We start from the raw sequence: 15522 nt of genomic DNA, 5'->3' as shown, positions 1-15522 counted from the left end.
ATCCTTCTCATTTCAATATCACCTTTTATCCCGTCAATAATTTGCCCCGTCAATATTTTTTTCCCATTTACACTGGTAATTTAACTTTCAATAGAAACCACATTTGTTGTTCTGTACGTGTCCTGTTTAATATTCCCTCAGCATAGTCAAAGGGGGAGATTTATCAAACATGGTGTAAAGTGAAACTAGCTCAGTTGCCCCTAGCAACCAATCAGATTCCACCTTTCATTTTCCAAAGAGTCTGTGAGGAATGAAAGGTGGAATCTGATTGGTTGCTAGGGGCAACTAAGCCAGTTTCAGTTTACACCATGTTTGATAAATCTCCCCCACAATGGCGGATTATAATGTGGGCGGTTTGGGCGGCCGCCCGGGGCCCGAGGCTCCGGGGGGCCCATGCCACGCCACCCACATTATAATGCCGCTGCGGCCCGGCTTCCCCCTCACCACTGCAGGCTCTTGTGACCGCAAGCATTGTTATGCTTGCAGTCCCAAGAGTCCTGCTCTTACTGTCCCCCGGCTGTTGCGCAGCTGCCGGAGGTGTCCTGTCCTATCCCCGGGCAGCGCGCGCATCAGAGAGCTCCCCGTGCGCTTGTGGCTGTGACTTCCGGCGCACGGGGAGCTCTGTGATGCGCGCGCTGCTGGGGGATAGGACAGGACACCTCCGGCAGCTGCGCAACAGCCGGGGGACAGACGGAGCCTGCAGGACAGGAGAGGATCGACGGTGGAACGTGTTGTAAGGTGAGGTTTTTTTTGTTTTTTTTTTGTTTTTTTAAATCTGCCTGCACGGAGGGGGGGAAAAGAGGGGGGACCATCTATAAGAGGGGGAAAGAGGGGGACCATTTATAAGGGGGGGGGAGAGGGGACCATCTATAAGAGGGGGGGAAGAGGGGGACCATCTATAAGGGTATAAGGGGGGAAGAGGGGGGACCATCTATAAGAGGGGGGAAAGAGGGGGGACCATCTATAAGAAGGGGGGAAAGAGGGGGGACCATCTATAAGAGGGGGGGAAGAGGGGGGACCATCTATAAGAGGGGGGGAAGAGGGGGGACCATCTATAAGAGGGGGGGAAAAGAGGGGGACCATCTATAAGGGTATAAGGGGGGAAGAGAGGGACCATCTATAAGGGGGAAGAGGGGGACCATCTATAAGGGGGGGAAGAGGGGTACCATCTATAAGGGGGGAAGAGGGGGACCATCAATAAGGAGGGAAGAGGGGGACCATCTCCTATAGGATTAGCACCCTCCTCTCCTGACATCCTCTGTGCTGCTGGGATGCTGCGACCTCCCCTATAACATCAGCCCCTTCCTCTCCTGAAATCCTCTGTGCTGCTCGGACCTCTCCTATAGATCAGCACCCTCCTCTCCTGACCTCCTCTGTGCTGCTGGGACCTCTCCTATAGGATTAGCACCCTCCTCTCCTAACATACTCTGTGCTGCTGGGACCTCTCCTATAGGATTAGCACCCTCCTCTCCTGACATCGTCTGTGCTGCTGTGACCCTGCGACCTCCCCTATGAGATCAGCTCCCTCCTCTCCTGAAACCAGGTGGCAGTATGTTTATTGGGGGCAGTGGAGGTGGGGTGGACAATGCTTACTGGGAGCAGCAAGGGACCAAACATTAGGTTTATTGGGGCCAGCAGGGAGGGGAGGCAGTCAGTGTTTATTGGGGACAGCGTGGGGGGGGGGCAGTAGTGGAGTATAATGTGGGCGGATTGACCGGGGGGGGGCCAGGTTGGGTGGACAGCCCGGGGCCCAGGGTACGTTTAATCCGCCACTGCTCCCCCAATGTGTACAATATTAAAGGGGTACTCTAGCGGGGGGGGGGGCACTTTTTTGCTAGGACTGGGGAGGAGGTGGCCGAGGGAAAAGATGTCCACTCACCTCCCCGGTTCCAGCGGCGGGTCCTGCATCGCGGTGCTCTGGTTGCCCGGTTCCTGCCCACTTCCAGGTGTCTGGCGCGGGCCCGAGACGTGACGTCTCAGGTCCGCTCAGCCACTCAGTGAAGGAGGTGGGATCTGAACGGACTTGAAACGGATCCCGCCTCCTTCACTGAGTGGCTGAGCGGACCTGAGATGTCACGTCTCGGGCCCGCGTCAGACACCTGGAAGCGGCCGGGAACCGGGCACCGATGCGCCACAATGCGGGAACCTCTGCTCCCAGCAAAAAAGTGCCCCCCCCCCCGCTGGAGTACCCCTTTAATAATAAGACCAGTGATCACAGCTGTGATGTGGCCCTTCCTTACCCCATCCCTATCCCATTATGACAAGTGCATTATAATGGAATATTAACATTACCTGGCATATTCTTTATAATGCCACCCTGTGAACATAGTACTTAACTGGACAATTAGAACTCATGTACTCCTAGGTTAAACTGTATGACAAGAGTAGGGATACATCAAAATATAATAAGCAATCTACCTAAGCAATCACCAATATTAAAGGGGTATCAACTGGTGTCAGAAAGATTTGTAATTTACTTCTTAAAAAAAAAAAAAAATCTCAGGTCGTCCAGTACTTATCAGCTGCTGTATGTCCTGCGGGAAGGGGTGTATTCTTTCTAGTCTGACACAGTGCTCTCTGCTGCCACCTCTGTCCGTGACAGAAACTGTCCAGAGCAGTAGCAAATCCCCATCCTGGAAAGAATAAACCACTTCCTGCAGAACATACAGCAGCTGATAAGTACTGGAAGATTTGAGATTTTTTTTTTTTTATAAAAGTAAGGGCCAGACGGCGGAATTCCGTCGTGCTCAGTGTCCCGCAGTGTCTTTATGGGAGGGCGCGTGCCTTGTCATGGAAAGCGGCAGAAGCGGAGGCCCTCCTGTACAGACACTGCAGGACACAGAGTTCCGCCGCTGAATTCTGCTGTTTTGCTCCGTGTGAACTAACCCTAAATTACAAACCAATGACACTTTCCGACACCAGTTAATTTGAAAGACTTTTTTTTTTTTGCTGGAGTTTCCCTTTAAGAACTTTTTGCCAAAAGACATAAAAGGAATGTTGTAAATTTTGTCACTGGTAGATATTATGATTTTTGGCATGACTAACCATATTGACAATTGTTGCATGTTATTGTTATGTATCCTATTCCAGGTGTGTATGTATGTACCCCAAGAATGACATTGTAATACTATGTCCAAGGACCTGTTCACATCATGAATATAGCGGAGAGTATCCAGATATATACCATAGCTTTCTACATTTGTCTGGTTTCTGCCTGGATCGTTTTAGCTGAAGTGTCACCTTCCCTTTGAAGTACAAAAGCATGGGGTGATGTAGTATTAAATGACAGACGATGAGATGAAAGGTCATACGTGTAATACACAAGCGGCTCCTATACACAAGAGCAGGGGCAACTCTTACAGAACAGCTCAAAGAGGGGGGATCAATGAACTTTGGATCCCTCTCTATAGAGCACATTTGCCCTAACTGAACATAGACAGGAAATGTCTTCATGAGACAAGCCCTTTAAATAAGATTTACTGGCAGATATATGGAAAGGCATAAGTGAAACTGGCTCAGTCGCCCCTAGCAACCAATCAGATTCCACCTTTCATTCCTCACAGACTCTTTCGAAAATGAAAGGAGGAATCTGATTGGTTGCTAGGGGCAACTGAGCCAGATTCACTTTACACCATGTTTGCTAAATCAAATATATATATATATATATATATATATATATATATCCATCACTTTGATGGGTAAGTATAGTATATAAATTGGAAAAGTCTGTATGTAGGTGCCCTCTACATCAGGCAGATCTCACCTTACACTAGGTAATGGTTCTTTCCAGGGGTTTGTCCAGGAGTCAAAGTTTTGCTATATATATATATTAAGGATGTCATAGCACACTCCTTTAGGAATTGAGTTTTTCGAGTTATTAGGTAAAACTTTTGTTTAGGTCAAGCAGGTCCACTTCCGAAGCGTTTTCCTGTCCCTAAAAGGATAGTTTGCCTTTTTTTTCAAAATCAACGGGTGCCAGAAAGTGCCAGAGATTTGTAATTTACTTCTATAAGAAAAATCTCCAGTCTTCCAGTACTTATCAGCTGCTGTATGTCCTGCAGGAAGTGGTGTATTCTTTCTAGTCTGACACAATGCTCTCTGCTGCCACCTCTGTCCATGACAGGAACTGTCCAGAGCAGTAGCAAATCCCCATAGAAAACCTCTCCTGCTCTCCAGACTAGAAAGAATACCATTTCCTGCAGGGCATACAGCAGCAAGATTTTTAATAGTAGCAAAAAAAAAAAAACGGACGGAAAAAACAGATGCAGTTGTTTCTCCGTTTTGATCAATTTTTCCATTGACTTCCAACCTTAAAAAAAAAAAAAACGTATCAAAACGCATCCGTTTTTTATTTAACGTACACAAAAGTAAGGCCAGCCACGTTTTTGCGTCCATTTAAAAAACGGATGCGTTTTGATCCGTTTTTTTTTTTATACGGATGCACACAACTATATCCGTCTTTCATCCGTTTTTTTGCAAAAACGGATTGCAAAAACATAGTGTGGACCCAGCCTTACGCACATGCGTACAGACTATCAGGTACAAAGTGTATATGACGCAGTTGCGTGCATAAATGTTTGCATATTGAATATGTTCGAAAATGATCGTTACAACCATTCCGATCATCAAACAAATTGTTCCTGATCAGCGGACATAAACAACTAGTTTGATGTTCATACGAACATACAGTATGAACATTTACGAACATGTTCACTCATGGTGGTAGTAACCACTGTCTAGCAATCAGACAGGTAGCCAGCATTAACCCACTGTGTGGCACATTGGATACATTGGTCCTGACCAAGTGAAATCATGTGCTGTAATTAGAGATGAGCGAACCTGGAGCATGCTCGAGTCCATCCGAACCCGAACTTTCAGCATTTGATTAGCGGTGGCTGCTGAAGTTGGATAAAGCCCTAAGGCTATGTGGAAAACATGGATATAGTCATTGGCTGTATCCATGTTTTCCAGACAACCTTAGAGCTTTATCCAAGTTCAGCAGCCCCCGCTAATCAAATGCCGATCGTTCGGGTTCGGATGGACTTGGTTCGCTCATCTCTAGCTGTAATATGATCAGTCACTAGGTTACAGGCTTCCATATCCATAGGGAAAATATAAAAGTGTATGCTTAAAAAAAAATCAGATTATTATTTTGCACTAAAAGCCTATGTTCACACAATGTCAAAAATATTGAAAAGGCGGCCGATTTTCATATGTAAAAAAACGTCAGTTTTTGCTGAGATTTAACTGACTGCAATGGCAATGCATTGAAGTCAATGGGAAGACAGACGTCCAATGCACACAGTGTATTGAATAACGGACGTTTTTGCCATGGGCGTCAAATTAATGGACATGATCATTTTTTTCGGACGTCTTTTGTAAAGAGCGGACATTTTTTATTAGTAGTTCACACACAGTTTTTCTTTTGTCACCGTTCTTTCTCCGTTTTTACTATTAAATTCAATTGACTTTTTAAGTAAGCCGCACCCAAAGTCTAATTAGTGACCAAACTAAAATAATGTGCAAACACCAGGGGAGGCCAGGGTGCTAAATGACGTCCGTTATTTTAGACTCAAAATAACGGCCGTAATTTTAAATGGAGCTGAAAAAACCTTGTGTGAACATAGCCTAACGCTGTTATTTTTTCTATAGGCGACTTTCACTGTAAGGGTATAAACCCACACACCGTATACACAGCGTATTTACTGCTGCGATACGCAGCTAATACGCAGCAAATACGCAACAAATACGCAGCAGATTAGATCTAAATAACTGAACACAGCATCAAATCTAAACCATAAAATCAGCTGCGTATTTGTTGCGTATCTGCTGCGTATACGGTGTGTGGGTTTGTACCCTAAAGATGAAATGATGATGATGAATCAATAAGTAAAGGAAAGAGAATAAGGCAGGCATCTCTGTTTTCCGTGAAGGTTCTGTATTTCTCAATGTGTAACCCCTTCCCTGCCGGGCTGTGGCAGCAGAAGGGATTTTAATTAAGTGCAGGAGTAAAAAGACAAATGTGTTCTTGTTGCCAGTGCTCAGACGGAGAGAGAGCTGATTCCAGATCCAGGGATCCATGTCTGCTCTTCCAGCCAGGGAGGTAGGGCTGAGAGAAGAGGGAGCAGGGTAGCAGGAGCTGACTTTCTCACAGTCTCCTTGTAACAGAGAACAGAGGCAGACACACACATTCTCTCTCTGCCTTCCACATGCGTGTGCTCTCATATATCTCCAGTCTACTACTACTAATGCTTCACCTCACGCTCTTCTACCTGTGCTCACTGACTCAATGGGCTTTTAGGATCCTAACTGGCTTCGCTCTTCGACATCACCTAGATGTGTTTGCGAGATTGTAGAGCATTTCTACAGTGATTTTTTTTATTTATTTTTTTTCATTCCCACCGAACGGATTTGCTTTACTTTCTGAAACATCTTTTTCTTCTCTATATCGATAAAGGGTATTCATGAAGCTGGAGATTAGTCAATGGTGGCTGTTGCTATGACCAATTGGGCATGAGATTTCTGTGACTTCAAAAAGAGGAAATAAATGTACTTGAAATTGTCTGCGTAACTATTGGCAGACTCTCGCAGCGCTGAAGAAAGTGGAGTTTGCCCAGCTATAGTGTGCCAGCTTGTTGTGCCTTCCAATACCATGAGGAAGGGTCTGGAAACTGCCAGCTGCGGTCTAAGGCTCGGATACATCCTGCAAATGTGTTTCCTACCTGCCCTGGCTATACTGACTGCCAGCAGTACTTTTGCAGCCCAAGGTAAGAACTTATGACTGGGCAGGTAGAGGGAAGAGAGGGCAGCGGACAAGGCTGAGGTCTTCAGTCTGCAGCTCTCTACTATTCGGATGTGTTGTATATGTTCCTATGTATGTGTGACGAATAGGCTTTCCTAGAATAGGTGACTTCCAGACGTAATTCTCCAGACTCGCGTGTCTGCGGTAATGATAGCACAATCAATTTGTCAGGTTCAAGATTTGCAGCGAATCGCTTGGGTTTGCGTCTCGTAGAGTCGACGGAGGGGACAATTTTGTCTACGATATTTGTTTGTCTGGATGAGATTAGGTGATTTTAGGCTCATTTATTTTCCGGAGAATCGATGGAGAAGGGGGTTTTCAGATCTCTTATTCCGTAGCGATGTTACGAGGACTTGCTGAAGCATTACACATTCTTTCCTCTCACTTTTTTTTTTTTAAGCATTTCAGAGGCGAGCGGTGTACAGGAACTCCTTACTGGAATAAGACACAAGCGGGGCATTCAGTTTCTGGTGTGCAGAGCGGAGGGCAGGGCGCTCATCTCTAACTAGTCCCCCTTGAGCGGAGCAGGGTGGTACCACACTGGATGCCAGCCTGTCTGCTCAGTATAGATTGGGCCAGGTATTACTGGGAGTAATTAGTGGCGCTCATTCGGCTGTGAAATCTGCAAACAATTCAGGACATCACTCATTGCACTCTATAGGCTTTGATTGTGTTAATAGATGACAGGTTACTGCGTTCTCTATGCAACCAATGGATACTTATATTACAGGTGAATTTATTACCCTGAAACTAAAAGCTTGCACAGGTATAATCTAAATACCCTAAAAACAATGTGCATAGATTCTCAAAGCAGCATTAGAGACTCATTATAAATGTATAATTTATATTATCAGCTGAAATCCCTCCACTCCATAGTCTGTCTATCATACTGGTAATATAATAAGGTCATTTCTGTAATGGTCTCGAAATCACTTAACTATTGCACTGTAGACAAGAAGCTACCATCCAATGTTTTCCAAAAAATATAGTATGTGTTGGTTGTGCCCATTATACACGTTACGTTTTAGATACAATGTATACAGTGCACCTATAAGTGAAGAAGAAGTTTGGTTCTTCTTGTGTTCCTCCAATCTGGCTTGTATTATCAGTAATGGTTATAACCAGGTCTGCAGATCCCAGCAATGATCTGTTGGGTCTGGTGATTGAAGTATAAGGTTAGATAATAGAGACAGTTGCTGAAAATTAAGGTAAAATCACTGCTGTGAGCTTTCCAGATAGGTTTCCTCCTTAGATAAAATTCTTCAGAGAAACCAGGATGGGCTGTGCGAGAAACAAGATCAATAAAGACAATCAGCCAAGAGATAAAGGGATTACTACCTTGAGAAGAGAATGAGACAAGAGAACCAAGGCACATGTTTCTGTTACGCTTGGGCATGTGGATTTAAATTGATAGCTGTTTATCAAGTGCGTTTCATATCCACCCAATCCCCTTCCCCCATGGATGTGATGATAGTTCTCATGGATTGTATCTGAAAAGTCCAGGGGAGCAGAAATTAAATCTACTATTCTCTAACCGAAGGAAGGCTTCAAAGGCATGCCAACCCATTAACTGGCAGCTTGGCTCTTTACATGGTTGGAAAACCTAGGGTTTGCCATTGACACATGGGCAATTGGGTAACTCTTTTATTCTGTTGGTGTAGTACACGCTTTACGCTCAACTTTATGACTCAGTTTGGAATACTGTTCGATACACAATCGTCATTGTCCATTTCCATTTCAATGAGCAGAGTAAACAAACAAACGAGTACTTTTGTATACAATATTCTATCCAATATCTATCTATAGTAGTAAATATGAGAGGTAGTCAACAAGTACAAGGTTTTTCCAGGTAATAGACTATTGTTTGCGTATTTTTTTTTACAATACTGAGAATGAATGCAGTGGCCCGCACGCTACATGTTATAGTTTACGGAAGGAGAAAAGAATTGTGGAATCTATGACAAGCATTCACCAACAAGGACCTTGATCCAAGAGGCATAGAATGTAGGATAAAAAGGTATGGGAAGCAGAAAGCAGCGGTGAAAAGAGATCCTTGAACATAGCCTTGCGGACCTGATGGAAAGTGCTGCCATGAGCTCAGTGTATTATAGATTTTGTTCTTTCTTTCTGGTATGGTATTAGTTTGGTCCTCTGGGGAAGCTGCCTATGTATTCCATATGACAATGATCCATTAGAAGCTTCTGGTAAGACTGTAACTGCATATTCTCAGGGAGGTGGGATCTATAACCCCACTTTATCACAAGTCTTGATCTGTAGACATGATGTCAGAAAGGTCAGAGGAGATACATATCAGAGTATCTTCTCCAGACGTTACAAAGGGACCTAGACAAAGTGCAAGAATGCACGTTGTAAAGTTTTCTTGGGGTTGTCTTCAACACTCATGGCAAGTGCTTGAATAAGAAAAGTAGCATTAACATATGAATCTTCAGTCAGACTACATACTCCCAGTGGTTCCAGCACAGTCTCTAAAGCATTGGCTTCCATTGTACTATGGGTAATGTTAGACACTGAACAGTAAACAAGAATAGCCATAGATAGCATAGAGAGTGGTCTGGTTCTCTGTACGCTCTTTATTGGATTCATTTGAGTGCATTACTCTGCACTTAAGGAAAATATATGGCATCTGTTGATATACTCCTTCAGTGCAGGGACCAGAAGCGAGTTGTTCCAGTGAGTGGGAGTATGGTGCGGAAAATAATGAAGATGAGCAGATTTGTTAATGCTTGTAAGAAAGCTGTTTTATGGTTCCTGGAAAAATGCTGAGATTTTTTTTTAATCAGCTGAACTAAGCAGCCTAGCCAAAAAACAGAAAAAAAAAACTGGAAATGTCATTGATGGGTCCAGTAGATACAAGATGCAGATATAACACAAATTCTATTCATCCTGCACCTTGTACTTATGTACTATACTAGAAGGCATAGATATAAGAATACAAAAAAGTCCTCTGTTAAATGTAGCATTGGAAGTAGTTATGGTCACTGTTTCATCTGAAGGACAATGGGTTCTCTAAAGGAAGTAATGGAAAAACCATCTACAAAATTTAAAAGGAACCAGTCACCATGAAAATGCTACCTAAGCTATCAGCATCATGTTATAGAGCAGAAGGAGCTGATCAGATATATATATATATATATATATATATATATATATATATATATATGGGAAAAGATTTAGTATAACTTGTAATGTATGGATTGAAATCTCTGATGTTTTCATGCTAAAGAGTCCAGTCTATTAAGTGACACCACCCACTGGACTCCTTACACAGAATGAATAGGGATTTCAATCAACATGTTACAAGTTATACTGAATCTTTTCCCATAAAGATATATATCAATCTACTCATCTCCTCCTGCTCTATAACATGGTGGCGATAGATTATATAGAATTTTCTTGGTGACAGGTTCCCTTTAATCTATCCAAACATTTTGGAGTTTAGGTGCTAGAACTCTAGTGATTCATTATGAATATACAGTTTTCATGGCATAATGGCATACATGGCATATTCATTTCTGCTACATCCATATAGTGTAGAAATTTGTGCTGTCATTTAAAATTATATTATTATTATTATTATTTGGAATGGACAGCTTGGTGGTCAAGGACTATATCTGTATGTTGCTTTTCCCCCTGGGCACTCCATTTTCCTTCCACTCTCCAAAGACGTACTGGTAGGGACTTAACATCCCTAGTCTTTGAGATCAATATTGTTTGGGACAGGGAGTCATATGAGTGTTGTAGAATATGTTGGTGCTCTGTAAAGAACAAAAATTTCCAAAAAGAAACATACAGTTATATCTACTACATTGGCTACTGATACCCATTCACATGAGTTTCCCGATTTGGCACAGACGCTAAATAGTACATCAGCGCTTTTCAACCTCGTAACCTTTGTGTTAGCTTGTAGCCCTAACATCTCCTTTATCCAGGGCGTCTAACATGTATGGCTATCAAAGCATCTCACTGATCTAGTGGGACAGACGAACAAAGACTGGTGTAGCCTAAACTTGATATCTCCATTACTCACTGTCATATGTGGGCTGATGCTTTATCTATAGATGACTTGTTCTAACTATTAACACAGCTTCACTTTAAAGCCTTAGCAGATCTGTAAAGCTTATCGTTCAAGATTTAATGACAACTTTAAAAAAAAAAGGGAGGGGGGGGGGGGGGCATTGTGGGTGCAACTATGTTGTCAAGTGTCAGATATGTTAGTATAGCAGACACAAATTCTTGGCCAGGTGAGTGGTCCCAGTTTGGGAGGGAGCCAAGATGAAAGCGTAATATGCTTGAAATGGGTGAGCGAGCATTGCCTTGGATATTCCCCTTGTGGTTTCATTCTGGATACAGATAAGAAATGTTTTTCTCTGATTGACGCGGAGGCAGGCAATCTTTTCCAAGCCACGATCAGACATGCTTCTGCTTTTGTTTGTCTTTGATAGACACAGACAGTATAAGCTAAAATGTATCTTGATGTAGATTAAAAGGCAAAGCTAAAGGAGGTGGCAATCCATAGACATACAGTAACTTGTCTGACATCTGCATACAGTAGTCTAAAGCTTGTGGTTAGGAAGACCCCTGTCTTCGATACGTTTTATGTAAAATAGCATATTATGATAACACATAACACCGGGCTGCTTATTTTTCATAGATTTTTTTTTTTTTATTGAGACTATTATGAAACAATAGAGTGCGAAACAATTCCTTTTTCACAGATACGGTCTGGAAGCTTGATGCCAAATCTCATGCATTACACATTATAAGGCAAGTCATAAACAGTGGCATTTGAGCAAGGTTCTGTGAAGAATATAAACACTGAATACATTTAGAGGCGTTCGGGAAGACGTCTCGGCAGAGAGCACACAAAGGTGTGTTAGCAAAGTATGCAGGAAAATGTGCATTAGATCACAGGGAATTCTGTTCAAGACCCTTAACTGTTGGCCGGAGTGCAGGGCAACTCTATGAAGGACATGTTCTGCTATGCATTGATTAGAATGATGAATACACATGTACTGTGAATTCCATTTTTGTCAACAGGACCAAAGCAACAACATTAAGGCTTCGACAGGTTTACCACATAGTGGGCACTAATGGTACCCAACAGACCCCTTTGGTTTATAAAGGGTTCCATATGGTTCCATCATGGTGTTTGTCATTTCACAATTAAATAAAAATATTAGTTAATTAATGCTGAGTTATTTTCCCATTTAATTTAATGGAATCTACAATGGACGTTTCTAGCAAGTGTTCCTGCAGCCCTCCCACCACTGTGGTCCAGTCTTGTAAAGTCCAGGCCAGTAAATGAATGGTGATCTACAGGATCCGTGATTTTTTATATTGTGCATCTAATGGGGCCCTAACATTTAGATCACTGGAGGCCAGTTTGTGACAGCTTATTATCAAGTGACTGTCCAAGAAAACCCCTTTAATAATCAAGGTTAGTGATTAAATAGATAGTACCCTAGGAGCATTTGTCTCCAGTGACTGATTGGATGAGTAGCCAGTCCAAAAGCCAGGACAGGCCTTTTCCCCCAAGTCGTGACATCATCGCAACTAGGGAAGGTCCGAATCTTTGAGGTTAGGGTTCGTATAAACCCGAACGCTCAGCATCAGATTCCCGCTGTCTGCCCGCTCAATACAGCGGGTGGATACAGCGGGGACCGCCTGGAAAATGGGGATACAGCCTATGGCTATGGCTGTATCCCAGTTTTCCAGGCGGTGCTCCCGCTGTATCCACCCTCTCCACGGAGCCGCCAGGCAGCGGGAATCATTGCAGAGAGTTCGGGTTCGTACGAACCCGAACCAAAACAGGTTCGGACCATCCCTAATCGCAACTCTGGGAAAAATGCCTTCCGGTAGGGTTCCCAAAGCCAGTCCCACCGATCACTGTGGGCACGGGGAGAGGTAAGTTTGTATTTTGCAATTGATTTTCCCCCTGCCGGACTCCTCCTTTAAAGCAAATGTACCATTTTGCTTAGTGCTGATTTTTTTTTTTACTAACTGGTCAGTGCCATCCTGTACATCCTGGTGGCATAGTCCATTTTTTTTAATCGCCGCCTGGTTCCTGCCGTCTGTGCCAATTTCTTAATCTGCAATTCAGCCCGCTCTATGTACTGGAGGTGGGCCCCTGGTACTCTGATATCCACTCCCCTGGATGACATACCTCCATCAGACTCAAGTCTGGCCGTGTTAAAAGGGGAGGGGATTTAGAGTGGCCCGAACTGCAGATTAGGAAACCAACGTAGACAGCGGGAAAGAGCATTGGTTTGAGAAATGGGGCGCACCACAGACATACACATAGTAGGATTAAAAAATGTTTTTTCAAAAAGCAAAGTGGTACATTTGCTTGAAACTACTGCAATGGTTAGAATTAGTTTATTTTGTAATGACACAATATTACCTAGGTGTATAGGCCATTATCTATAATAGACATGTTTCTCTGCTCTTTATTCCCTCATTTTTTGCCTTTTGAATGCCTTTGGCCTGCTGATTTGAAACAGCAGGCCAAGCAGTCTCAAACTTTCCTCCATAGGTGTTTGATCTGTATTCATGTATGTATTTATTGGACCAAGGTAACCTCTGTAACCCTTCCCACCATTGCGACATCATGTATGGCCTATATGTGGGGCCCTTTTCTTGATAAAAGCCAGCATGTATCATGTATTCACATTCAGCCTATTGCTTTGTAGGCCTTTTATTTTTATTAACACATATTGAAAATCAAGTCCTTTACTCATGGAGTGTTTGCCCAGGATCCCATTGTTTTTTCTCTACTCCTTCTGCACCCCAGTGGTTCACATAATTTCTAATACCCAGATCAGCTGATTTTCAAAGACATGGAGCTTCCGACAGCATAGGGTTATCTCTGGTTCCCTCTTTTAAAGCAAATGGACCATTAGGTACATCACATTGAGTTTTTTACATGAACAGACAGCCAGCGCGGGGATGCCGATGCCGTGGTCCTTTTTTTGAACCGCCGCCCCCCCCCCCCCCCCCACTTCCTTTGCCCCCAGTGTGCGGAAACCCCCTCCTTTCTGTGACGCCAGTCCATTAGAATCAATGGAGCCGCGTCACAGAGGGGAGATCGTCACACTGGGGGCCTACGAGCCTGTCTCCAGTGCTTCATGCCAGGCCGGTGCTTGGAAATAAACTGGCGCTGTGCGAGGGAATCCCCGGTCTGTTCCTGTAAAAAGCACAAAGAGATTACATTGTGGTACATTCGCTTTCAGTTGCTGTCTAGTTTATGTTATTGCGAATCTTCCATAGAAAAAAGATACAGCGTTACAGGATAAAGCTCATATTATATTAAAATGTAGCTATCAAGCCCTATATTACATGAAAGGAAACTGGACTGATGGGCATAACTAATGAATTATTGTCTATATCAATAGTCCGTGCTGCACCACTGATAGAGAAACCCGCATGAGTCATAGTGGCAGCTTACTGGACTCATCTGTGGGTAAGAATAGTAGGCAGGCATTGGATTGTCCATCACAGATGACAATGTGCCAGGAGGGGGTGACAGTCAGAGAGATCCGCAATTGTATTGACGTCTGCAGTTATGAACTTGGCACATAAAGCGCCACTGTGTGTTTTTCATTAGCAGTCTCAGCAAGTAGATCTTAAATGATGTCCTGTATTAAAGCAGAAAAAGGAGCTACTCCCTTTTTCCCACTCACAGTAAATACTTCCTTCAGTCCTTCAATTATGCATGGGATTCAAGCTTCCCTTGACAACACCTATTTTTATTCATTTGCATTAATGAAAACCGGGATATTGTTTCATATTAGGAACGAGCTGATTTCTGGAATATACGACACTGCAGTATATTGTCAAATAACCATACGGCCGCTACCATTGCAGTGTAGCAGATGCAGTAAAGCTGAAGAAACAGGACCTGCCTTACTCATTACTCCTGACTGGCTTCAGGCTAAGTGTAACCTTTGATGGGGTTAAGAGAGCACCGACCTGGCAATTAAAAGCAGACAGTTACTTTGAGGAGAGCTGAACCGACATGGCCAAGATCAGCCGGCCGGTGACATTAAAAGCAGGTGACCAGGCATATGCTGATTACCAAGCAAGCAGAATTGCTGCAGGGGATTGACTGTTTTTTTTTTTTTTTTTTTTTTTAAGATCCAGAGAGATTTCAACAAAGTCTGCAAGAAGACCAGTGCCATAAAGTTCCTGATAGGGACACAATTTTTTTTTTTTTATTTCTAGTTACTTTACTTACATTCTTGATGATTTTTTTTTAAATTTAACTCCAGTTTCTGTTCAACATGGTCCCCTGCTGTGGTTTTCAGGGTGCTTAGAAAGTAATCCTGCTGCCTATATACAAGGATACAATCATTGTGTGTATGCATATGAGCTTTGGGAATGATTGAAAAATCCACCACCAAATCCTTTTCGTGGTCCTAAAGTAATCCTATGTTATACATGCACATGGATACAATCAGCATGTACATATACAGTAAACATATGGGATTTGTAATAATCATGAGAAAATATCCCCTAACTTCAATCTTGGTGTACTCTCTGCACATACACTCATTGGGGGGAGATCTATCAAACATGTGTAAAGTGAAACTGAGTTTACTTCACTTCCTGGTGGAGGATTGAGCTAGGAGAAGATAGGGAAGAGGGGCAGATAGGTGATTGAAGCATATTACATAGTTATATAACTTTGTAATGTGTTTCAA

General features: G+C 43.2%; 1 protein-coding gene across 1 annotated transcript in view; it reads left to right on the top strand.

Annotated features, from left to right (window-relative positions):
- The first annotated feature begins 6174 nt into the window (after positions 1-6174).
- UNC5C (unc-5 netrin receptor C) overlaps positions 6175-15522 on the top strand; it is a 332506-nt gene continuing 323158 nt past the window's right edge. The window contains exon 1 of the mRNA XM_069978343.1: positions 6175-6767. Coding sequence (XP_069834444.1) covers positions 6653-6767 — 115 coding nt within the window. The 5' untranslated portion in view covers positions 6175-6652. The remainder of the gene's footprint in view (positions 6768-15522) is intronic.

Source organism: Dendropsophus ebraccatus, chromosome 7, assembly GCF_027789765.1.
Source record: "Dendropsophus ebraccatus isolate aDenEbr1 chromosome 7, aDenEbr1.pat, whole genome shotgun sequence".
NCBI classification, from domain to species: domain Eukaryota; kingdom Metazoa; phylum Chordata; class Amphibia; order Anura; family Hylidae; genus Dendropsophus; species Dendropsophus ebraccatus.
This window is presented reverse-complemented; position numbering and strand designations above follow the sequence as displayed.